Source organism: Protopterus annectens, chromosome 15.part0 (genome assembly GCF_019279795.1).
Source record: "Protopterus annectens isolate FY-2018-M chromosome 15.part0, PAN1.0, whole genome shotgun sequence".
Lineage (NCBI taxonomy): Eukaryota > Metazoa > Chordata > Ceratodontiformes > Protopteridae > Protopterus > Protopterus annectens.
Window position 1 is genome coordinate 212,794,337 of NC_056749.1, and position 26,008 is coordinate 212,820,344.

Genomic DNA, 26,008 nt, shown 5'->3' on the forward strand with positions numbered 1-26,008 from the left:
ATTTATTGGCAGAACTTGTATCCATTTATTATTGCAGTGAAGACACACTGTGCTAAGACCACTTCATAGATTTTTTTTTTAAATCACTGTTTCAGACAAGTTTAGGTAAGCATGGAACTGGATAAGGTTTTACTTTACCTATTCTCTTTGTAACAGCATCGAGCTTCTTTTTTTCTGGGGGTGGGGGTGGGTTGGACAGTTTGCATTTAAAGGATGGGAGAACAGACAGCATCTGTGTTTACTGATTACTGTTCTCAATTATATTATTATTAAAAAAGATGCCAGATAAAATGTAAGCATATGGGAAATTTTGAACTGTATGTTAGCATATGATTAACCCTCACAAAGTTTTTTCTGGTACCCTTTTCAAAACCTTGGATTTTTTGGTACCCTTCTCAAAACCTTGGATGAAGACAGGAAAGCTGATTTGATCCTTTTAAGCCCTTCCCATCCTCCCATTTTCCTAGGCTCTTATCTTTTCCCCACTGTTACTGAAATATCAGTGCATAGCTGGCATTGTCCAGGATTTTTTTCCAGTCCCCTCTCTCTCCTTCTAGTATACCAAACTGCATCAGTACAGAGGGTGATCATGCATACCACTGCATGTGATCCCACCCACTCCACTACTTACATTTATCATTCTTTCCAGTGATGAGCAAACTTTGAAATTCTTTGTAGGCTCTCGAATGGCTTGTGTGACAAGGAAGACTCTGAACATTGGATGTAGACTGGTTTATGATCCCCGAAGCTGAAAGCAGTAAAGGGTTTTGAATGACTAAGTGGTTTATTGCTGTGCACAGAGCTGTACAGCCTGGCAGGGTATGAAGTCTGTTTTGTTATGGCTTGCTGATGTTCGTGTGACACTGCTGCAGTCATTACACTTGGGTTATCCTGCCGTCAGGCGGTTCCCCAGTCGGCCTGAGTTCCAAAGTCTTGGACCAGTGTCGGTTGCTGTCGCTTCTTCCCTGACGTCTTGCCACGCGGTGCCCGAAGCAGAAGCAGTTCGCCAGTGCCGGTCGGCTGACTCCTGAGATTTTCATTCCGAATCCAGAACCAAAGTCTTCTAAAAAGCTAAGTACCCCGTTGGGGAAACTTTTTCTTGCCTCAGACCAATGTCAGTAAAAGTTAATAATTGTATTTCTTGTGGGAAGCAAATACCTCATAGGGATTTCCACTCCTACTGTATCCCATGCCTAGGCCCAGACCATGACGTCACTGGTTGTCGGTTTTGTGCTAGGTTTAACAAGTGCACTATTAAACGTCGGTTTGATTTTGCCCGACATTATTTTGGCAGAAAATTTAATTGCACCATGCCGTCGGAACTACCGACGACCAGAATTCATAAAAAGGACAGGCATCGGAGGCCCAAGACTGACGACGAGGCCTCTTCTAGGCTGGTTGCCGGTTCTCCGGTTTTTAGCGAGGAGCCTATGCAGTCCCTGACGAACGCTTCAGTAGAACCACAGACCGCCTCCGACTCCCACGTGGAGCTGGCTGGGCCTTCGGATGCTCTTGGTATTCAGATTACCGAACTTAATCCTACATAGGGAACCGAAGTAGCTTAACAATCCACAGCTTCAGAGGGTGTTTTCAGACCTACCCAGTTAACTATTAAACCCTCTGTTAAGTCTAAGCCTCCCTTAAAAGCAAAGAAACAGACACAGCAATCTCCAGGGCAGGCTTCCATGCCTAAGAAACAAATGCTAAAAATGGCCGAAGACCTAATCACCCTGATCAGAGGGTCCCAACCCCCTCCAGACAAGATGCAGACTATGAATCTTCAGACCAGGTGTCCATTTCCTCTGACTCATCCTCAGACCTAGGGTATTCCTTACCCCCTTATTAGGATTCTGATGCTGAGGAATCAATTCCATCAGCCTCTCCGCCTGAGGACTACTACTTTGGGGAGACCTTGCATACCATGAGGGAGCATTTCCACTGGGAAGGCCAGGATTACTCAGAATCCAAGAAAAGGCTGAGAGACTTCCTTTTATTGCCTCAACACAGACCCTTTGCTATTCCGCCAGTGCTAGATATTGTGGATGATGTATACACTGAATCCAGCTTAAACCCTGACTCCTTACCACCAGCCCCAGTTAAGCCAGATAGATATTAAGAGTCCCTGACTCTCACAAATTTCTATACAAAAGCCTGTTGCTGACCCTGAAACTATTTCTCAGGGACCCAAAGGATTAAGGCCTCGTCAGCTAAAAACCCAGTCCCCTCTGACCAAGATTCCAGAGCATTAGACAGATGGGGCAAGAAAATTTATACATCTGCAACTTTAGCCATGAGAGCCTTGAATTGCCAGTTTCACATGCTGAAATATCAGCAATTTTTAATGTCTCAGTTGAAACAAAAGATGCTTCCAGATTCTGATCCTCCTAATTTGAAAGAAATGCAGGATTTATTGCATGCAGCTGAACAAGTGGGAAAACATACTTTGCAATGTGGTTTTGATTCATTAGAGGTCTCCTGTAGAGCAGCAGTTACAGGCTCTGTCATTAGAAGGCATGCTTGGTTAAAGGAACATACGCTACCAGATCATGTTAAGGCCAAATTACTGGATGCACCTTTGCAGCAGGATGTGTTGTTTGGAGTTAAGGCAGAGGAGGTATTAAAAAAGATGGAAGATAAGGCAAAATCTATGCAAACGGTCAAAGATTTCTTACAGGTTCAACCTCCTCGTTTTAGCAGAAATTGGCCAACAAAAAATTGGTCCTTTCCAGTCAGACAGACCTCAAAGGGGCAGATATAGACGTCCAAGAGGTAGAGGTCAGACACAAGGCCCTTACAGACCTCGACAATGGGGTACTCCAGGCCAGAAAGAAGGGGAAGACAGACCTCAACCCTATAAAAAAATAGTCTCAATGACTTCCCACTACAGCTGCCAAACAGTTCTCTCTTGGCAGCCCCCTTAGGAGGAAAACTGGCTCTTTTCGATCACAATTGGCATTGCATCAACAAAGACAAATGGGTTCTCAACATCATATCTCAAGGTTACAGGTTCCACTTCCACACTCTTCCAAGGTTAAAAGGAATGCCAAATCTGCCACCAAATCAATGGGCAGAGGCTCAAAAACAGATTGCAGCACTCATGGACATGAGAGCTTATTCAAAAGGTACCACCACAAGAGCAAGGACAAGGATTTTACTCGACTCTTTCTGGTTCCCAGAAAGGACAAAGCCTGGAGACCCATTCTGGACCTTTCTTCTCTGAATACTTACCTGGATATTCCAAAATTCAAAATGTTGACACTACAGCAACTTCCCATGCTGGGCAAGAAAGCTTGGCTCGTGACTTTGGACCTCAAAGAGGCATACCTGCATGTCCCTATCAGACAAAACTGCAGAAGATACCTCAGATTTCTAGCAGGTTCAATGCACTATCAATTCTCTGCACTGCCCTTTGGCTTATCTACTGCTCCCAGGGTCTTCACAAAGTGCCTGGAACCAGTAATTGCATTTTGCAGGCAAAAAGGAATTCAAATTTACCCATACCTGGACGACTGCCTGATCAAGCAGAGAGCAAGGACATTCTTCTAAAGCATCTGGCGTACGTAAAAAGTTATTAAGTTGCCTGGGGTACACAGTAAACGAAAAGAAATCAAAACTAGTGCCCTCACAACAGATAATATTCCTGGGTGCCAGCTTAAACACAACGGCCCAGATGGCTTATCTCACGCCAGACAAGCAAGGACAACTGACTCAGTATTTTCATTTAATGGCAAAGACCCAACTCCCTGCAAGAAAAATTCTGCAGGCCTTGGGTTACATGGCATCTTGCATACTACTAATTCCATATGCTAGACTGCATATGAGGAAACTACAATGGTACCTAAAGAGTGTATGGTCTCAACACTGTCAAAATTTGGAAACAGTTATACCACTAATTCCTTGCCTACAACAGGAGTTTCAATGGTGGGCTCAGGCTTGTCACCTCAACAAGGGACAGCCTTTTACTCAACCCACAGCCAGGCAGACACTGACAACAGATGCATCGGATTACGCCTGGGGAGCACACATGGCAGGAAAATGTATTCAGGGTGAGTGGCCCGCAGAACATTGACATCTCCACATCAATCAGAGATGCTAGCTGTACAAAATGCAATTCTATCTTTCAAGGATCTGCTACATCCAAGACCACTACTACTAAGGACAGACAACACCACAGTTATGTGGTACATAAACAAGCAAGGGGGCACACACTCCTACCCCCTCTGCAGACAAGCCATGAACTTGTGGAACACAGCTTTAAACTACCAAGTTCATCTGCAGGCACAATTCCTGCCAGGAGAGAAAAACGCACATGCAAACGACTTAAGCTGAAACATCATGGATCCTCAATAATGGCAATTGAGTCCACTAATATTCAGAATGATAGCACAAAACTGGGGGAAACCAGACCTAGATCTCTTTGCATCCCCAATGAACTGCCAACTATAGAAATTCTGCACAAGGAGCTACCATCCACAAGCAGGGAAAGTGGATGCCCTCTCATTCAGCTGGAAAAAACAAGTATATGTTTTCCCTCCTTTACCTCTCCTTCCAAAGGTACTCATAAAAGCCAGGCAGGAAGAGCCAAAGATGATCCTGATTGCACCAGACTGGCCATGCCAGCACTGGTACCCAATCTTAAAGAACTTAGCACAAAAACCACCCTGGATTTTGCCTCAAATCCCACAGCTGTTGACACAACACAGCAATCGGATACTTCACAGCCAGCTAAAGACCTTAAATCTAGCTGCATGGAAAATTCCTTAACCAAGCAAGCATTGCCTTTCTCCAAAGCTGTTATGGATGTCATTCTGGAGGCCAGAAGGCCTAGCACCAGGAGAGCCTACTCTGATAAATGGAACAGATTCTGTGCCTGGAACCAAGCACACAGCCTTGACCCTCTTGTCCCAAACATTCCTCAGATACTTCAATACTTAACTGAGATGCTGGACAAGGGTCTCTCCTTCTCATCCATCAAGATTCATGCCTCAGCCATTTCTGCTCATTACAACATGGATCCACCAATTTTTTCAAATCCTTTGCTCAAACAGTACCTCAGAGGGGCTAAAAACTTGAGACTGTGCCCCGTAGAGCACCAAAACCAACTTGGGACCTCAACTTTGTTTTGGAAAAATGAACTTTACCTCCTTTTGAGCCAGCTAATGCAGCAGAATTAAAATACATCTCTTGGAAGACTGCTCTGCTACTGGCAATAACATCAGCAAGAAGAGTTTCAGAATTACAGGCACTAATGGCAGTGGAACCTTTCCTCATCTTCCACCAGGACAAGGTGTCCTTAAGAACTAACCCTACGTTTATGCCTAAGGTAATATCAAGTGTGGCTCTAAACTAAACTATTCACTTGCCAACTTTTTATCCAAAACCACAGAACAAAGGAGAGAGACTACTACATTCCTTGGACATTCACAGACAATTACGCTTCTACTTGGACAAAACCAAAGCTTTCAGAAAATCTGAGCAATTATTGGTAGCATACGCTGCAGGAGCACAGGGAAAAGCCATTTCAAAGCAGACTATTTCAAAATGGATAGCTCACTGTATACGTTTTTGCTATACCCACCACGGGAAACCTGTACCTAGCAGCATTAGATCTCACTCCCAGGGCAACAGCCACTTCAACTGTCTACTTCAGAGGAGTGCCTACCAAGGATATTTTAGAAGCAGCAACATGGAGTTCTGTACATACCTTCACCAAACATTATCATTTGCCTTTATATTCCAAATCCAGAGCTGGCTTTGCCACTGCTGTGCTGCAGGACCTTATAGCCACCCCTAATGCCTTATAGATCCATCCTCCCTACCTCAGCTTTGGGATTCCACCCAAGTGTAATGACTGCAGCAGTAACACATGATGAACATAGTACAGTTTTGTACCTACCATAAATGTAGATGTTCGAGTGTAGACACTGCTGCAGTCCAGGTTACCCTCCCTCCTTCCCCTCTTACTGGTTGGTACATATCTATGTCTTCTACCCTTACTACCTATGGGGAGTATTTGCTGGTAGCTGTAAGTTGTTTTTTGCTTTTCTTATATATGTTTTATTAGCAATTGCAATTGCCTACATATTTAGAGGCACCTGACATCTGGGGCAAGAAAAACTGAAGAAAATGGCGTTGGCTGCATCTTATACACCCCTGTCGCACTGACGTCAAGGAAGAAGAGACAGCAACTGACGCCGGACCAAGACTTTGGAACTCAGGCCGACTGGGGAACCGCCTGGCGGCAGGATAACCCAAGTGTAATGACTGCAGCAGTATCTACACACGAACATCTTCATTTATGGTAGGTACAAAACTGTACTTTTCCTCTCTACTCTGTTCTGCTATTCTGGTGAGCGTCTTAAATTGATTTCTATAGAACAATTACTGATGGCTGCAAACATTTGTTAGTATAGTGTACTATACTGCAGTAAGCTAGAGCACACCAAGGCTGCCAGAGTACTACTGTAGGTGGTGTTATACCATAATCCTGCAGTAAGCAGCATTAGCTGCTTCATCCTCAAGTGTAACCACCTTTTAAATATATCTTGGCTATTTACCTGACTTTTTTTCTTGCAATTTGCTACTCAAACTGCCTTACAGCTACTTGTCCTATACATATGGAAATATATGCTTTCATAATTTAAATAGCTGCACTCTAGTGTATTACATGTGAACAGTGACTATGTATTTCTGTATTCCACAATGACATTTCACACAATGCCCCTCAGTAACTTGTAGCTGTTTGCATTATAAAGGTAAATATGAATAACAGATGACTGAATGTGATTAATATCTCCAGTGCAGGACTTCCTAGATTTAACCGTTTTCATGTCAGCTTGTTGTTTATATATTCCCTTTCTTATGTTTGTCTTTTCGGCTTTTCCCGGTCAGGGGTTGCCACAGTGGAACTCTGGTCTGCTAATGATTGGCAGTAGATTTTTTATGGTGCCGAGTTGCCAGCCCAACGCCCAACTTTCAGCGAAGGCACACCCATTCACGCATGTCTTTTGGAGGCCACTCTACCGCGGAGAGGACATGCAGACTCCACACAGAAGGCACTCCAGCCATGACTCGAACAGGAGAACCTCTTGCTGTGAGGCAACAACGCTACCGCTGTACCACCGCGGCTTACATTCCCTTTTCTTATGCTGACCATTATTTGTTGAGTCACTTGACTAGAGAAGTCAGTCCCCCAAAACTTGACAATGACTTAAGAAGCTGTGAGCATCAAATGGAAGTAGATGTAAAACGATGCTATATCCATGGATCAGTTAATTTCATATTTTCTGGGTTCCACTTGGCAGTAGGTTAAATCTCTCCTGGAGGGCCATGTAGAAAGACAGCAAACTATTCTTGACTATGTAAGAAGAGAGTAAAGTACTCACAGCTGTTTGTGTCAGATTTCAGATTCTCTAATGCACCTTTTGGCATGGACTTCTCTGCATCCTAAAAGTTATGCTTCAGGATTAGTTAGCAGCAGCAAAATCAAAGGTCATGAAGAAACAAGATTTACAATGGCTCTTTCCAGAACAGTCACCCCCCCCCCCCAAAAAGGAGTAGGAGTAACTGATTCACCCCTTCTGGCAAGGCAGTAACAGAATCCATGACTGCTTTCCTGACTGTCCCACTCTGCAGGTAATCAGGAATGTTTGTCTGTCAACCTCTCTGCGTGGCTACCCATCACAGGCGGATAAGGACAGTAATGGATGTACAATTTCATTGCACACCATCTGCATAGTTGATAACTATAGTAATATACAGAGGAAGTACAATCCCACTACACAACCTCATCAGAAAATTTCAGCAAGAAAATGAGTTTTTAGCCTTCTTGTGTAGCAATAAGAGCTGTCCAAGTGGCCCTACCAGACCAGAGAAGATTAGAATACAATTTTAGGTTGTTTTTAGTGCCAGAGGAAAGGCCTATCTAAAGTTTAAGTGGCTTGAACACATAGTCCCATCCTTCCATGTCACTCAGCTGTTTGATTTTCTTTGGTTCTGCAGGATGCCAGCCTTCATCCAAGGGGCCCAAAATTCCTCTTTGCTCCCAGGAGTAATCCGGTTATCAGCAGTTCAAGATTCTTCCATTTGGACTCTCCTCAGCTCACAGGGTGATCACCAGATGTATGCCTGTAGCTACAGCGAACTAGACACTGAAAGGGGTATACATGTTGTCCTACACAGATGACTAGTTTCTAGCTATACCTTCCTGAGCAGGCTAAATCTGTTCTCGAGTCCTTTTTAAAGGTACATCAGTCCTTAGAGATCAAAGTGAACTCAGAGGAGCCTCAGCTGGGTCAATTTCAGTTGCTTACATTTATAAGCTGCAGTCTGGACATGTACAGTCTGCCTCAGAAAGAATCCTTCTTATCCAGCATTTGGTCTCAACTCACTGAGTTGCAATCTACAGCTGCCAACTCTTTGCGTCAAATCTTTAGCAATGATGGCAGTGGCAATCCAGATAGTAAAACTACTAAAATACTATGAGTATTGCAGTGGATGCTGCAAATTCAGTGGTCGCATTCATCCATATCGGTGTCCCAGCAAATCAAGATATCCAGGATCTGTAAACCTCTTTTGCAGTGGTAGTGGCATTTGCTCGGTCTTGATACAAGCTACTCCATTTTAGATACCACTCACTAGTTCCAGTCATCATGGGTGCATCTGCCTTATGGTGGGAACATTGTCAATGGCAGACCACCTAAGGTGTCTGGTCACACTCTGTGGCCAGCATACACATGTGTACTATGGACTTCCCTGCCCCAGGGTGTGAAACCCAATTGCTCTAACGAGATGGCAAAAGTTTGGTAGATTAACAAGGGAGCGTGGGAATGCCTTCTGTCCATGATGTTGAAAAGCACTGGGAGTTTGAGAACTGGCTATGTCAGACATACTTTCTGGTGGCAAACCATATTCCAAGTGATGCCAGTTCACTGGCAGGTTTATCCACTGCCTGCTAATACCACACACAGTCCCTCAACTCCTCTGTAGTTTAAATATGAAATCATGCTGTGATATGTGTAACTCTCCATCCAGAGACAAGTGCAGCAACTTGTTTTCTGTCATCCCTACACTAGGAAGTATCCCAGTGATGCTGTAATTCAGAAATAAGTCCTCAGAAGACTACTTTGCACTTCTCCCAGTTCTCCTGATGGCAAAGTTTATCCAGAAAGTCAAACAGCATAAGTTGAAAGTTATTCACTTGGTATTGATAAGTTTCCCCTTACCTATACTTTACCTTTTGGACAAACCTCTCCACTTTTGATACTTCAGATCCCTGCTTGTCAAATTGTCAAATCACATTAGCAAGCCCCACCCAGATCTTCAGTTTGCACATTTAACTACATGATTTATTTGGTAGCCAGTAATTCTACTTTCCCCAGAAACCTAATACCTGGAAAGCATATAAAAGCAAGTGGTCCCATTTTTTCTGTGTGGGCTTAATCTAAAGGTTTTGATTCTTTTAATGCCTATATACTTTTGTTTAAAAATACCTTTTGCAATTCTTTGACTGGACTTTATTTTGCCATTAAGGTGCATTTTAGTTTATGTAACCAATTTTATCCAAGACTAATATTCATTGTAATTTGCATCCTTTAATGTGTACAGAGCTCTTCTAAAAGATATTAATTATTCTTTAAGGTCACCTATAAATGAACCTGCTCCTACTTGAGTCTCTCTTATGCCCTGGAGAAACACTAACTTCTCCAGTATAAGCTGGCATCCTAAGTGGAATTGAAGTTTTTATCCTGCAAGACTTGTTTTTCTCTTTTGGTCATTCTTCAACCAGAACAAATTCTGAATTTTGGGCCCTATTAGTACACTCTTCTGAAGTAGTGTTTTTTCACAAGGATAGAGTATCATTGAATACTTAGACTTTCCTTTATGCCTACTGTAGTTACTGAAACTATTCTTAACCCAACTTAGGTGGTGTAATGGGATAAAGCCCTGACTATGGTTCATGCAGTCAAGATTCAATTAGCAGTCTGGGTGCCTGACACAGCTGGCAGAAAAGGAGAAGCGTACCCATCCTGATGGTAGAGGGCAGGGTTTAGTGGGATGCACACAGTTGTACCTCCAGGAGGATGGGTTGCAGTGTGGTGTGCATCCTTGGGGCAGGATTTCACCGCAGCAAACTACGGCCTGGTTGTAGCCTTCATTAGTTTGTGTACAGGAATGAGCAGTTGGGGAGGGGGGAGAAGCAATTTCATTTCTAGCAGTGATGTATGTAGACCCACCCCCGGGGAGGGTTAGGCCACACAGAAACCATCTTTATTGCCAGGGTTCCAGTGAAGGCATAAGATAGTAACATAGCTGAATGTATGATGGCCTGTTCAGATGACTGTTGCCCCATATTCTACTGGTGTAATTCCCAGTATTGGGGAATGAATGGGCAAAGTCCCATCACAGGAGGTTTGATGGTCATCAGACATGAGGTCAGAAAACAGCAAAGGGGGGGGTGAATTTCATTCATTATATACGTTTTAGTCTTCTTTCCTAACTACACTAAAGAAGAGAATTTCCTTCTCATTTTATGGATCTCCACCGATTAACTCTGTGTAGTTAGAAGCAAATCCATTAGAAATATCCTTAGCTGTTCATATCCTTTTCTGAAAAGAAGCTTGGTTATAAAATTTCCAATGTGACCTTTGTGAAAGAGGCAACGCTTATTTCTCTGGGACTCTGCCCTTCTGCAGAAGACTTCTTATTACCAGTTGTGAAAGTTATGTACTTAACCATAACAGTGTATCTGGATGAGCAGCTCCATCCTTGTTAATATACATATCATCCTTCCCCTTTCTGTTTACTGCTGTAGTTTAGGGACTAGTATTTTTGCTTGCTGTACTAGATATCTGGAGGAGGCCCCATGCAGTGCATTACTGAGGAAGGGAGAGGGATTTTTCAAATTGTGAAGTATTGACGTAGGTGCTTCCTGTTCATACCGCCATAACATCAAACCTCTCCTAGTCAGACATAGCCCATTTATTCCCTTGTACTAGAGAATTACTTTAACACAGTATGGGAGTGAGAGCAGTCTGAAGGAGCCATCTTACAAGCAGCCTTTGGGGTTTTGTGTCCTAGCAGGCATCCCAGTATTAAGGACATTTTGTATGGCCTAACCTAACTTGTAGGTAGGAGGACAAGCTCCTGGAGTCACTCTGGGGACCTACATTGTCGTCTTCCAGTAAGTGCATGCCCCAATAATTTGGTGATGAGGGTCACCACCAGGTGATTGGTTTAGTGAGCCAAAATCCCACCCCCACCCAGGCTACACAGAGCAACACTGCCCATCTTCCCAAGGAATTGTGCCTATATATATCCTGTCTGAGCAGACCTCCCCATGCCAATCATTTCCTGCCTGCGCTATCAAGCTCTTGACCTGCTAATTGAACGTGGGTTGCTTTAGCAGTCATTAAGGTTTCATCCCTGTATGCCACTAGATCTGACACAGTAACCTGGGTAAGTTTCAGATGCTAAGCTGTCCTAGAGTCCAGTGGGATTAGTCTTACTGTTATGGAAAACTCCAGACACTGGACCAACCCAGGTTGGTTTCATCAAGGATAGGTAATGCATACTCAACCTGGTGGACTTCTTTGAGAAGGCCTCCAGGGCAATGGATGAGGGTAGAATGGTTCACACTGCCTACCCTGACCTGCCCAAGGCATTTGACACAATTCCTGACATGGGCATTTTTGACAAACTAAGAGGTTAGGTACAAACCCTTATGTCACCCAGTGGATAGCCAAGCTGGCTTACAGACAGGACCCAGAAAGTTATAATTGGGGAGTCCACTTCTTCAAAGAGGCCAGTCACAAGCAGTCTCTCTCGGGGATTGGTCCTGGGACCACACCTTATTGGCATTCACTTATCTGAAGTCAAGGCCAATATCAATGGCTTCTGGCTGACTAAATTTGTAGATTGCAACTTAGGAGCTGTCATTGAATCACCCTCCGACACAAATATTCTCCAAGAAGGGCTGACACAGACAAACAACTGGTACCAGAGCCATGGAATAAAATGAAATGCCAAGAAATACATGTATGCATAATAGTATCCTTTAGGAAGCCATCCAACCCTGGTAACTATCATATTGAGAACACATTCCTAAGAGTTCATTCAGTAGTCAGGGACTTGGGTCACACAGTAATCTAGCCTTTGACTATCATGCGTCTGCTGCAGTGAGGAAATTATTCTATGTTGTGCTTCTTATGAACAAAGGTAATGGCATCTAGGTACAAGGAAGTCATTGTTCCGCTGTATTCGGCATTCATCAGATCCGTCATTGAGTACAGTGCTCCCTTTGGTATGTACCTATCCAGGCATATCCCACAATTGGAATGTCCACAGAGATTCCTTTCTAAAAGAATACCTAAGTAATGTGTCATGTGCAGCCCACCTCAAGGCCCTATCCCTGTATTCTGTCTCATACAGGCTGTTGAGGGGAGATCTATGCCTGGCATACAAGGCCTTGTCAGACCCCACTCTGATGGACTTGCTGTATATCTGCAAAACGGCACCAGAATTACTTGTTCTAAAGACTTGAACCTTACCTGTTCTGTAAATAGGACCTGCTGGAGAGACAGGTATGTAACCCAGAGATGACTACTTCTGTGGAACAGGCTCCCCATCCATGTGAAACAGAGTTCATCTCTAACCCAAGTCAAGTGCAACTTGGACAATTGGATGGGGAACAAGAAATTCATCCCTAGTTTAGCATCTGTGTGCCTAATGAACACAGGCAGCTTGTAAATGGTTTATCTCCCAGGCCCCTGCTTCTAAATGTTTCACCTCCCAAGCCCCTGCTTACATTTATCAAGGGTACCAGAACTTGTCAAAGATTTGGGATGCATGGTTAGGCTTAAAAAGGCTCTTGTGGTTGTTAGCTTAGTAAACTCCTATGAACCTGTGGATGATGGACCTGCTCCTAGATCTGTTATGGCAAGTGCTTGACTTTTCTGACATCAACACCTCCATCCTCGGTTGAATGTTGTTACCAATTAGTAATCCTCGCATCTGATGCCCTCTGTTATGTAGAGTTCTAATCCATGTCTGTCTGTCACTTCTTTGTCATTCCTGAAAAATCTGTATGTAGGCACTTTCATTTTCAACTCTGTACTGTCACCGGCATAAGTTCCTGCGATACTGGCAATGTCCTCCTGAATCATTGCTTGTTCTTTCCTAGTTTTCCTATCCAGTCCCCTAGCACACTGAAGTATAATACTGATCAGCCATGCTTTGATTCACCCTTACTAGTTCTTCAGCTACTCTGTGCATGTTTTTTAATCCTCTCTTACCTGAGTACCTGCCTCCTTGCATCCATATTGAGATGTACTTTTCCAGGCCAGCATCAAGTACTGTTGTCTGTTGTGAGCTAAAATGTTCCTGTCACTTACATAGAGCTGGTCTCTGCACATGTCTGTATATTTATGCTTACTTGACAAGCATGCTTTTTGCATTGATACAGCTGCATGTTGTGATAAAAATGTTTGGAGCAGAGGATTTCCAGGTTGAGGAAAATCAAGTAAAATGTTAATTTCAAGTTAGCAAACTCACAAGACATGGAAGGTTAACAAATTAACATCTTTTTTTATTTCCTTCCTTTTAGTAAAGTGTGAAGAACTGTATGCATTCTCGTATAATCCACAACCTAATAAGGAAGATAAAAGCGCTGGATGGAATATGATTGATCTTAAAATGGACCTTGAACGTATGGGTGTTCCTAATGATTTCTGGGAAATAACAGATTTGAACAAGGATTATGAGGTGGCAAATATGACTGTTTTATAATGTCTTCTTTGAAAAATAAAATATTAATGTTCTTCTCTAGAGACAGTACAATTAATGGTTAACATCTTGTTTTCCTGTACCTATCTTTAAAACATACAGTGATAAATGCTATAAACATCATTTCCTTGCATAATTAGGAATGAAAACGCTTAGCATGTCATAAATGGACAGACCATAGTTAGCAGTAGTTTAGCAGTGATGGGGCAAATGGGGCACCTTCCTTTGGTGCTAACTGGAGAGGGTGCTGAACAATTAAACCTTTTTGACAGCTTACCAGCAATCAGCTAAAACAATCCTGATGTCTTAGTAGACAGTTTACAAACTGTCTATAACTGATCACTATTATGATTGTGTAGTGACAGTTTATAAACTGTCAGATTGTTCTTGGTGATTTGTCAATGATCACGACTACTTTGTGACATCCAGTGAGCTGTGTGCCACTGTGCATTTCCCTTGCAGTCATTCCTTACACTTGTGCACTATGTTTTAATAAAAAGTTAGGTTAATGTTTCATTAAAGCCATGGCTCAAATAAATTTAGGCTACCCTTTGGTGACTTCATCTTTGTGGATCATGTAAGGTACGATCGGTGACTTTTGTGGATAAGAATCTGTACTTTATTAGTGCTGCATCCATTAAAGCCTGTAGATGCACGTCACGATTTTCATATCATGATGCCACTGAGGTTAAAGTTCGCAATTTGCTCTCGGTGGCATTAAGGTAGAGAAAATGTGAGTTTGAAAATCTTTTTAAAAAAAAAAAAAAAAAAAAAAAAACTCAGAAAACTTTTGCTGATGGGGAGGAATGTTTGTTCTGCAGTTTCTGTATCACATGCCATGGTGTACAGATACTTTATTTTCATTGGCAAATCACTTAAAAAAAACTTAAAGTGATCACATTTGAGTTTACTTTTAAACGTTTGGGGAGGCACTGTATTGGTGTGATGCTTCGGGAGCTAAAATCCCTTGCTACAGCTCTGTCAGCAGAATACAGATAGCAGAGGTCATTTGATGTTAAGCATGGAACCTGACTAGGTGTCAAAAATAGCATTTTGGTTATGCCTTACTGATCTAAGTGTAATCTCAGCTTTCTGTCACCAAAATGTAGAACAAGTAAGCAGGCAGATTCTTGAATGTTTCCAAATTGCGTGTGAGGTCGTGGAGATTATTCAGTGTGCATTACTGACTAGCACCCAGTTCACAGAGAAACTTGTGTGGCTGTCAAGAACAACGTAGTCTACTACTGATGAACAAGGTTCAAGTTTATTGTATGAATCCAAAGCATTCAAGTCTCTCTCTTTTGTGGAATACCATCCATCTTGTAGGATAACAGCTTTGTGAGGAATGGAATGTGCAATTTATGGAAGGATGCAGAGTATGGCAGTCTGCATCTTGCTAAGTAGACCTTATTGTCTAAATTTATTTGCTTGAAAGATATTTCAAGGGCACAAAAGCTTTGTGTACAGGTAGTCCTTTGTGGGAACAGGGCTGTGGTAGGTATACTTTTCAATTGTCCAAATTTTCTCAATGTCCAGATTTTTGCCTCATGTTTTTAGTCTGATCCACAAAATTTCTATTTATCCCCCCCCCCCCCAAAAAAAAAAATCAAGGGTTGATGTTACTAAATGATGACAGACATTTGAGATTGAATTCATATCTTTCAGAAAATACATGCTAGAGCAAAAATTGTTGTTTGAGCAATTTTTTTAAGTTTATTTAAGATTGTTGTTTAAAATTTCTCCTCATGTTTGGCCCTTTGTATTCAATAATGTTTTGCTCTGTCCAGATCTCTTGTTCTAAGAGGTTGAGTGGTATGGGGACATGGTTTAGGAAACCATAAACAGTATACACTTGGATTTCACAGGTTCACAGTGTAACGGGCATACATCTCTACTTCAGTATATGTTGGTGTTGATGTCTTACCGTTTAGTTTTACTGGGCTTCTTTATTGTTTGCTTCAATGCACCATAAATTGGAAAAATGGCATGTTGCTGAAGAAAATGGGAATTGTTGGTATGCATCTCATTTGGAATGGCCGTCGCACTCTGTAGCTTTTCATCCCATCAGCTGCAGCAATTCAGGTTGCTGTGGCTGCAGACTTTTACTGAACCTACAGTCCTTTGGCACCACTGTCTGCCTTCATGGAATTTAGGTTTAGGTTTCTGGATCACGGCTGCTGTATCCCTCCATGGGATCAGGTTCAGGTTCCTGGATAATGGCTGCTTCGTAGTGTACAGCTTCTGAAAAGTAACAGGCTGGTGCATGTAGATGAGCTTGTATGATGCTTGGAAAATGTGGGTGCTCTGCAGACCTCATTCATGTATGCATGCAAGCACATATCATTCATGTATGCATGCAAGCACATATAGAAAATATAGAAAAGAAACCTTGAATTTTGTTTCCATATGTTCAAGGTATAGCCATTAGATGAGTGCTCAAAACATACACCATGTTCCATATAACAGATGTGCAGTCTGTCAGCAATAGAGCAAAAGATTTGTTTGCTAGAAGCCACACTGTATGTGGGACCTGCTTTATCTGCTCAGTCAGTAATCTGGAGCCCTGCTTCGGCCCACTGTCTGGGAGCATTGTACTTGCCTATGATTTCTCTGCAACACAGGGTGACACTGGCTGAGGCCACATTATTAATGGTACTGATTTGCAAATTCATGTCAGTATATCATGGGCAGAAACATTACACCAACTAATAATGAATAAAGTGTTAGAACATCAAAGTTTGCAGAAAACATTGTTTTTGCAAGGGGGCAAATACATTCACCATCCCCACATCCCTATTGTTTTAAATATGCTAATCAACAGTGAGGCTAAGAAAATATTTCTTTACTCTGAGATCTATCAAGGTCTGTGTTTGCATACTGAGCAAGTTTTATTAGTGCACACTAGAAGTTTATGCTTTACACAAAGATGCATAGTAAATGTGCCACGGAGGAGTTTATATGCTTCCTTGATGTTCTCACATTGGTGCACTGAATAGACTGAATCTCATCTTGAGGGGAATGTGAAGAATGACTTCTGTCTTCTTGAATGCACGTCACGGTTTTATACCAAGCTCATTTGGCAACATGGTATGCTGCACAGGCTTTCAATTAACACAGTGACTTGTTCCATAATCTAGCATGTCAGTCTTACCAGTTGGCATAATGGTTAAGGTCTTCGCCTCCCATGTATAAGGTTTAAGGTTCAGTGCCTGTATGGAGTTTGCTTGTTCTCCCTGTGTTTTTATGGAGTTCCTCCCACCTCCCAAAAACATGCCAAGTGTTTCCACCTCAAACTTGGCCAAGAATGGAGTTGTGGTGGATGCTGTCTTTAAGAGGAAGAGTTGTGCAGACCATCCACTTTGAGTATCAGTGGTGGTGTGTAGTATACTCAAGATAGGAGAACACTGATCACAGACTTCATGCTCTGTCAGGGCTATTCACTCAACTGTGTACAAATTGGCTCTAGGTGATTTGGTTGTATTGAGTAATGTTGCCAAATATGGGCATGGGTATTTGCTTGTGGTAAGTGGGTTAAGGACTCTGCCTACTCAGACTTGCACTATAGACCCATGCTAACAGTGAGCGGGGTGTATGTGCCCGTATTGGCAAGTGTGTGCCCACTATAAAGAGTAGCAGCCCTGGATTAATAGGCCACTTACCAGATGGTGTCTAGGTGCACAGCTTGAGTAACCTGGGATAACTCTTGAGTGAAAACTGGAAGTAAAACCAAACTGCCAAACATGAACTAAGAATTGTTAGTGCGTTTAGGTTCACTGACAGGATGCAGATTGGAAATGGATGATAGTAAGCATGAGGCTGGACATCCCATGTATCCAAGAGACAAGATGGAGGAGCAGTGCAGAAAAGCCACTTGACTTTGGATTCAGAGCCTACTTCTCAGGAGGAGGAGGACAGGCAAGAAATGATGGAGAGGCTTCAGGAGACAGTGAGGGATGTCATCAGAATTCTTGACAGACTCATGGCACTCAGACTACCGTGTGAGGATAGGGCATTATTCATAATCTTGGCCTGTGGTCCCACAAGCATGGCTGTGATTGTGAAGAAAAAAGTGCATTCCGATGGTTGTAGGACATATTAGATAAAACAAGACAACAGGAATCGGTGTTAATGGGTAACCTGAATTCAGAAGTTGGGACAGACTGAGAACAGGATATGAGGACTGGCTGAGTCCAAATAGGTGGGGCAGCAGGAATCAAGAAGGAGAAACCTTTCGAGACTTCTGACTGGCATATGGCTTCATTTTGTCCAGAAATGTGGTTCACCAAGAGAGACTGTCGAGAGTGGCCAACATGCAACTTAGACTTCCTCCTAGTAAAGAAAGGGCACTGGGGTAGAATCTGTGATTGCAAAGGAATTCTCAGCGAAACAGTCAGCCCACAGCATAAACCTTTGGTTGCCACAAATTAGCTGCAAGCATTGGCTGGAGAGGGCTTTCAGGTCAACAGAGACTATGCTGAAGACCAGGTTGACACTGGTGAAAGCACAGAAGCTCAAGGAATTACTTGGGGGTCAACCACCTCAAGAAAAAGAGGGAATAGGTAGAAGTGAAAAATGACAGCACCCTAAAAGAACTATAGAACCGATAAGCAGCTGAGGAAGGTGTGGAAGCAAGGTACTTGAGGAAAGCTGGCGGTGGCATACAGAAGTCCAGGAAGTCATCAAAAGAAAGTATAGGAGTGCAGGAAAAAATGGGAGACAGAAAACATGGACCAGGCTAAGAACGAATATTGGTTAGCTAACAGAGAGGCTAAGAGAGGAGCTGCAGTAGCAGAGAACAAGACATCAGTGGTACTCCACCAGCTTCTGGCAATTGACTCAGTAAATGGCACAAAAACTCTCAGGTCGCAAGGCAAAGACAAAAAGATAAAGCAGTTAGTCCAGACACTGGTCATAAAGGATGCCAGTAATAACCTGAGAACATCAAAGGCAGATGGAAGTAGTATTTCCAGCAATTTCTGAATGAAGAAAACCCCACAGAAGCTTGTTTGCTGCAGACACAGTCTACGATGAAAGAAGAGGATGAGCTCACCCTAAAAGAAGTGAGAACAGCACTGAGGAAAATGAAATCGAGAAAGTGGAGGCTTAGATGAGGTCACAGCAGATATGATCAAGATGTCAGGTGAGATAGGGGAGAGATAGCTCCTGAAGGGTACTCATAGCAGTAGAGAGAGAAAAGTATATCCCAGATGACTAGAGAAAAAGCATACTCGTGCCATTGTACAAGAACAAAGGGGACATCCACAGCTTTGGGCAGTACTGAGATATCAAACTCCTGTCACACTACATAAAGGTTCTTTGGGGGGGGGGGGTGATTACTAAACAAATACACAGATTAGTAGAATGTAAGATGAGAGTTGAGCATTCCTGATTCTGATCAGGATGCAGCACAACCATCCTGATGTTTGCAGTGAAACAGATGGTTGAGAAGATAGATAAGAACAGGTTCCAACTGGGTATTCCTGGACTTGGAGATGGCATATTATAAGGTCCTAAGAAAGCTGATTTGGGCAGTCCTGTGGTGGTTTGAAGTCCTGGAATGGTATGTACAAGGACCCAGTGAGTCAAGCACTAAGTGTTTGGACTCTCAGAAGTGATCCAGTGGAAGTGTGTGTGCATCAGATTTCATGTCTGAGTACAGTACTGTTTGTACTGTTGATGGACTATATTAGTTAATAGGTCGGAGGGGACAGATCAACAAGGTTGATGTATGCAGGTGATGCGGCGTTATGTGCAGACTATGATTAAGAACTTCTGTAAAGGATAGGAGAATGGAATGCACAACTGAAGGCACTTGGAACGAAACTGCGTACAGATAAGACAGTTGTAATGGCAGCAAATTGGGGGGGGGGGTTGGAAGAAAATGAGAATTGAGGTAGAAGTGAAAGTAATGGAACAGGTTAACATCTTCAAGTGTCTGGGAATGGTGGTAGAGGGGAAGGGAAGTCCGAATGAGTAGGTCAAAGCTAGAGTCAGAGGGTCTGCAACCAACTGGCATAGTGTCAAGGGTATTGTATGACCGAAGAATGACAAAGAAGCTTAAGGGATTTGAAACAGTGGTGTGTCCAGTACTTCTGTATAGTACAAAAAACTGAGGCAGTAAAAGCAGAGCAGTCGAAGCTAGAAAAGATGGAGATGAAGTGGCCGAGAGGAGTGGTAAGTTGCATACTGTGGGACAGACTAAGAAATGAGGACATCAGAGCAGAAGCCAAAGTAGCTCCAATTGTAGAGGTCAACGAGAACAGATTACAGTGGTTTGGGCATGTGCAGAAAAGCAGAAGGCAGTCTGGTGAAGATTTGGGACCAGCAAGAAGAAGGCAAAGGGAAATGAGGGCATCCTGCAAAGATGTGGCTGGATTGTGAGAGAGAAGACCTGTGACAGTCTGGCATGACTGTTGAAGAAAGCAAGAGAGTTGCACTGAATAAAGAAATATGACAATAGTTGAAACAACACCCTTACCCAATGTAGAAAACTGGGATAAAAGGAGAGTTAATTGATTGTGCCTTTAATCTGATGTGTTTTAACAAGTGACTTGCACCTTAATCCAATATGTATTCATATATTCTCTCATGCAGCCTTGCAAGGTTCTCAATACAGCAGACTTGTCTGTCCAAACTGTGAATTTTGCTTGAACTATAGAACACTTTTTAGTAATTTAATTTTTTGTAACTTTGAATCCAACCCCCTTTATCCTCCTAGTTCTTCACATTTGTAGTCTAATTTCTCCAATAACCACATATCACTGACACATTTTAGTAATCCGTTTCTGTAGTTGTCTGAGTTGCAAGTGATGTTTATAATTTAATTATCTAATCTTGTAATTGGATAATGTCACTGTATGACCTTGCTTTTCTTGTACTGTGGAGAATATTCTCTTTGGGCCTTCACAGAAAATGGGATCTGTATGGCCCAGTGGACTACCCCGGTTAACAAACTGCAATTAAGTAAATAATAAATGTCGTGCAATAAATGCATATGTTTATACAGGACAATGTAACATCACCATGATTACCCCATATAATTGTATACATCTTCTAACATTTAGACACTGTCCAAGTACATTGCATTGTTCATGAACTATCTGTTGTTCAAGTACTTCACTAGTGTATGAATGTGTCATAGAACTTCATATATTATTCACATATTGTACTAGTGTATCAATGAATCTTGGAACTTCTGTTGTATGTATTGTGCAGTTTTTCTCCCCCGGGCCTCCACTGAAAATGGGCCACTTAAGCCTGTCTGACTTTTCTGGTAAACAGTCTGAAGTAAATAAATAAAATATACCTTCATGCTTTTAAAAGTAGTCATAGAATTTCGCAATTTAGATTTAAGACCAAATTTTGTTGTGAAGTCTCAGCGTTTTATTTAGAAAAGTTTTGGTGTGAAGCAGGGCATTTTTACTTTGAAGAACTCCTTTCCAGTTAGCTGAATCTTGAGTAATCCTCCTAGGTACCTGCTCAGTAGTAAATTTGTCTTGATCATGAGTACCCATGCTTTGGGAATGCACATTTATAGCTATAACTGTTTGTTGAAGCATCTTCATTGCATTGTAAGGGTATCTCCAAGCCCCAAGATTCCGGGTTCCTTCTAACCACTTGCCAGTTTGCACCTTCTATTTATCTGAGTCTCTATAAATCTTACACTGTCTGCATAAGTAGTCTAAATGTTAAGTGTTCCAACATTTACCCGATCACTAACCAGTGCATTTTTATGGGGATTGAAGGATGATGTTGAAGGATGCATAATATCCTGACTGTTCATACCAGCAATCCAGAAGTATCCGCATTAAAATCTAAAAGGTTACCCAAGTGCTTGAAAGCTGCAGGCAGTGGTTGAAGCCCAGCACGGCACCATCTTTAGTCATACCCACTACTCCAGGCAGGAGTCCTAGAAAAATAAGGTAATGTATGCGAGCACGGCCAAAGCTTGCATCTTTGACAGGCCTGCCGCTTCAGCGTTCAATCCCTTGTTGGCAATGTCAGTCTCTAACAGTGGGTTGAAAAAACACTTGTTTGTGGATGAGCACAAGTATGATCATAGAATGGCACATTCTTAGGATTAAGGCCCAAAGAGACAATATCCCCAGGGCAGTTCTGTAAGGTTGAACACAGACATGAGGTTCACTCTTTGCTTCCTCCCAAACCAATGTTCTGTCATGAAATAGTGAGAGAGATGAGGAGTCCTATATAAGCTAATTCATTCTCACTGTGCATTCTGTCATGCCAACTGCAGTTGAGAGCAGTGTGGAAGAAAGATACCCAGACAGTTCCAATAGTAGTAGGAGCAACGGGTCTTAGAAAAAAGAATCTACAATCGTATTTAGATATGTTACCAATCCATGTAACCCTATACGAATCGCAGGAGGAGTCATTACTGGGTACATTGCGGGTGCTGTGAAGAGCACTTTTGGCTGACATCAAAGATTGAAATAATACTAATTTTGTTAACTTTAATCGTACTTTGACTTAAGAATGGGGTTCATTCCTGTCATGGTATTAGAAACCTAAAAGACTTGGAGAAATTAAAAACAGTTTTAGACTTCGAGTCATTTTAACACTTGGTAGGGCATTACTAAATGTGTTGAAGAGACTGTTTATTTATTTAAATTTGTTGACCGGGAGTTGTTCAGTGATATAATTTAAAGTTTGCTGTCAATTGAAGAAGGATCAGTTTGGATTAGCCTCATTTTGAAGTTTCTTGTTAAACGTGCTATTTTTGCATCCTGGATTTGTCTAGATTCTGGACCTTCCTCTAAAAAGACTGACAGTGTTTATGCCACCCCTACAGTTCCAGCTTTCCCTCTAACCATGTTAAGAGTGAGCGTTATGTTTTTCCTTGCTCTCGTCACTTGCAGCTTCCTTGTTCCTTTTTTTTTTAGTCTTCTTGGACAGCCATTTGTCTCTTGCTCCTGCAAATTTCATCTCAAATGTTATTACCAGCTTGGGATGAAGTATGCTGCGATCTCAGAGTTGGTATATTTAAGGTGTGGGGTGCAGTGGGGCTTGCCCCCCTACTTAAAATGTTCAGGTAGGTTATTTGTGTAGTTTGTTTTTATTAGATTTTCAAACTTTTAAAAGTTCGATCATGTGGTGTTTGACCATATGACAGTCGAACTTTTGAAAGTTCGTTTATCTAATACAGACCCTCTGCAATTTATAGGTTCATAGGCAAGTACTAGGCTAGCTGCCCTTGCTGGCCATTTTAAGCCTAACCAATTTCCTTTTTTGTGCTCAAAACGTATCCTGTTTTGGTTATAGATTGGCCTTACCCATCCTGTGGAAGATAATTCTATATTATTGCTAACGAGAATAACAAGTTTTATCATTTACAGTTTTTTTTTTCTTTTGGGGAAGTATCTTTTTTGTTTGATAGCTTAGAACAAAAGGTCCACAGAAAAAGAAAGTACTTTGAACAAGCATACTTCATTACAAGCTGGCAATACTATTTGAGATGAAATTATTATCAGAAACAAGAGACAAATGGCTGTCCAAGAAGACTGGAAAAGGAACAAGGAAACTGCGAAGATAGTCAGACACCCTTCATAAGGGATGCCACCAACAACCTGCTTACCAGGCCACAGGACATCAAAGGCAAATGGAAGAAGTACTACTAGCAGCTTCTGAATGAAGAAAACCCCACAGAAGCTGTACTGCTTCAGACACTGCCTACGATTAGAGGAGAAGAAGAGGACCCCACCCTAGAAGAAGTTAGAACAGTGCTAAGGAAAATGTCGGGAAAAGCAGCAGGTTCAGATGAGGTCACAGCAGATATGATAAAGATGATGGGTGTAATAGGGAAGAGATGGCTCCTGAGGATAAGCATAGCAGCATGGAAAGAAAGGCATATCCCAGATGACTGAAAAATAAGCATACTTGTACCAGTGTACAAGAACAAAGGAAGAAGGTAAGAGGAAACAAGGGCATCCAGCAAAGAGGTGAATGGATTGTGTAAGAGAAGATCTGTGACTGGCAGGAGTGTGGCACTGAATTGAGAGAGATGGTGACAGTTAACACAACACCCTAAGCTCATGGAGAAAATGGAGGAAAAACGGGGTTGATGATAACTGGTTTTCTACCACAGATAATTTGAGGGGACTCGTGCATGGAATAAAGCATTTAGGAGAAACCTTTATCCATTAGTACAGGGGGCAGTCCTGGGGTAAATTTTCTGTTTTCCCATCTATAGATCTAAGTTGCTGTTAAAAATGGACAGGGGTGGACTTGGTTTTATGTGGATGTGGAGTGAGTACGTTCCACAACAGTGGTATCCTCTGTGTGATTTACCTGTCCCTTTTTTAATTTCTCCTTATCTTTTGGGTTCTAATACCATGACAGGCATGGACCCCATTCCTAAGTCAAAGTACAATTAAAGTTCATGAAATTAGTATTGTTTCACTGTTTGATGTCAGTCAAAAGTGCTCTTTGCAGCACCTGCAATGTGCACAGTAACAACACTCTGTACGCAGGGCACTGTAGTCACTGGGTGTGTCTATTTCAATGATAAACATTAATCATTCTCTCTAAAATGGAGAGAGAAGAATATTAGAATAGAAATGCATTATTTTAAAGAGTTTCCTCTTGTGACTCACTTGCCTGCAGTGCAGCAATGTGCTCTTAAGTTAGGGCAAGCCACCAATTGAAATCGGTACACTTCTGCTCATAAATAAAAATAAACTCCTCCTCTTCAGTCCTACTCACAAGTCCACTCCTTTTGATTTCTCAGTTACATCCACCAATGGTACCATTATATCACCTGACCCAACCACCAGACTACTTGGCATTACCATTGACAAGAATACTATAAAAACTGTCAACAAAAAACTTGGCTCTCTCTATAGGATTAAACCCTTCCTTTCACCTGCAGCCAAAACAGCTGTAGCTCACACTCATCTAATCTCTACACATCTCTATGCCTCACCCATTTTTACTAACCCGTCTAAAAATAACCTTAGCAAACTGGAAATGTCCTACAATAATATTGCCAGATTCACTACAGGCAACCCATTTAGAACCCACCATTGCATTAACATAAAGCAGCTAGGATGGCTAGAACTACAAAACCTGATTAAATTCCACCAACTAACCATTGCCCATAAGACTCTGTATAAACCTTCCTGTACTCGTATACTATCTACCCTCATCACCCCCTATAAAAATCTGAAGTCCTTACGTTCTTCTCACAAACTTCTTGTACATACCTCTAAACCTATCAGGGCTGGTGATTCTCTCTTCTCCAATGCTGTTGGAAAATCCTGGAATCTTCTCCCCAGTGACCTTTCCTCACTTGCCTTTTTATCACTCTTCAAAAACAGACAAACTTTTCCTCAGAACACACTGGTTATGCTCTTGTACTAAACCTGACTAATCATCTATCTCTTCAAACTTGGCTCTGCCTACCCCATACTTCTCATGAACTGCTAGACCTTCATTATTAACTGTAAATACCATCTCCCTCTGGATTCATTATTTCCAACCTCTGTGGTTACTTATTTTAGAGTGACCTCTATTTATAGTACTATACAATACCCTGTCTTCTTTATTTTATTTCTTTATTATGCACTTTAACTGTGTTATATTGCACCTGCATTTTGCACTGTTTATGATTTTTGCCCTCACTGAAAATTTGTGTTAACCTGTAATATGCAATTTATATATCACTGTGGTTGTTTTATTTGTTGTTTTCTTGTTTACGTCTTGGAGCTCATCTCCCCGGGCCTCTACTGAAAATGGGCATATATGCAGCTAGACTAGCCCGGTCAACAAATGTAAAATAAAAATAAAATAAAAATAAAATAGATAACTATTTCAACTCAAATAGTATTACTGCCCCTCTGAATCATTCTGTTGATGTTGCAGAAGAGGTTTAGATCCCCAGACAGAGTATATTTGATGCCATTTGACTTGTTGACGTGCAGTAACTTGTTGGATCAGAAGATGCCTTTTATGTCAGGTACGTGTTACCTCTTAGCAGTCTGTAAGGTAAATATTATAGTGATGGGGCTTTCAGTTGGTTTATTTAGGGCATGTTGTTTAGGCCTTGTGTCTTTTTGGTGAAAGATCTGTGTGGGTCTTCCAGTTGTTGCATGTGTCTGGACAGATATATGCCTAAAGGGGCATTATATTCAATTATTAGCCTAATGGAGGCTGAGTAGAGGAGGATAGTGATATCCCTGGATCTAGACACAATACCTTTGTTTATAAGCTG

At 41.9% G+C, this 26,008-nt stretch overlaps 1 protein-coding gene across 1 annotated transcript in view; it reads left to right on the forward strand.

The window, feature by feature from the left end:
* The window catches only part of MTMR8 (myotubularin related protein 8), a 1,273,681-nt gene that overhangs the window by 207,801 nt on the left and 1,039,872 nt on the right, over positions 1–26,008 (forward strand). The window contains 1 exon segment of the mRNA XM_044057715.1: positions 13,604–13,761. Coding sequence (XP_043913650.1) covers positions 13,604–13,761 — 158 coding nt within the window.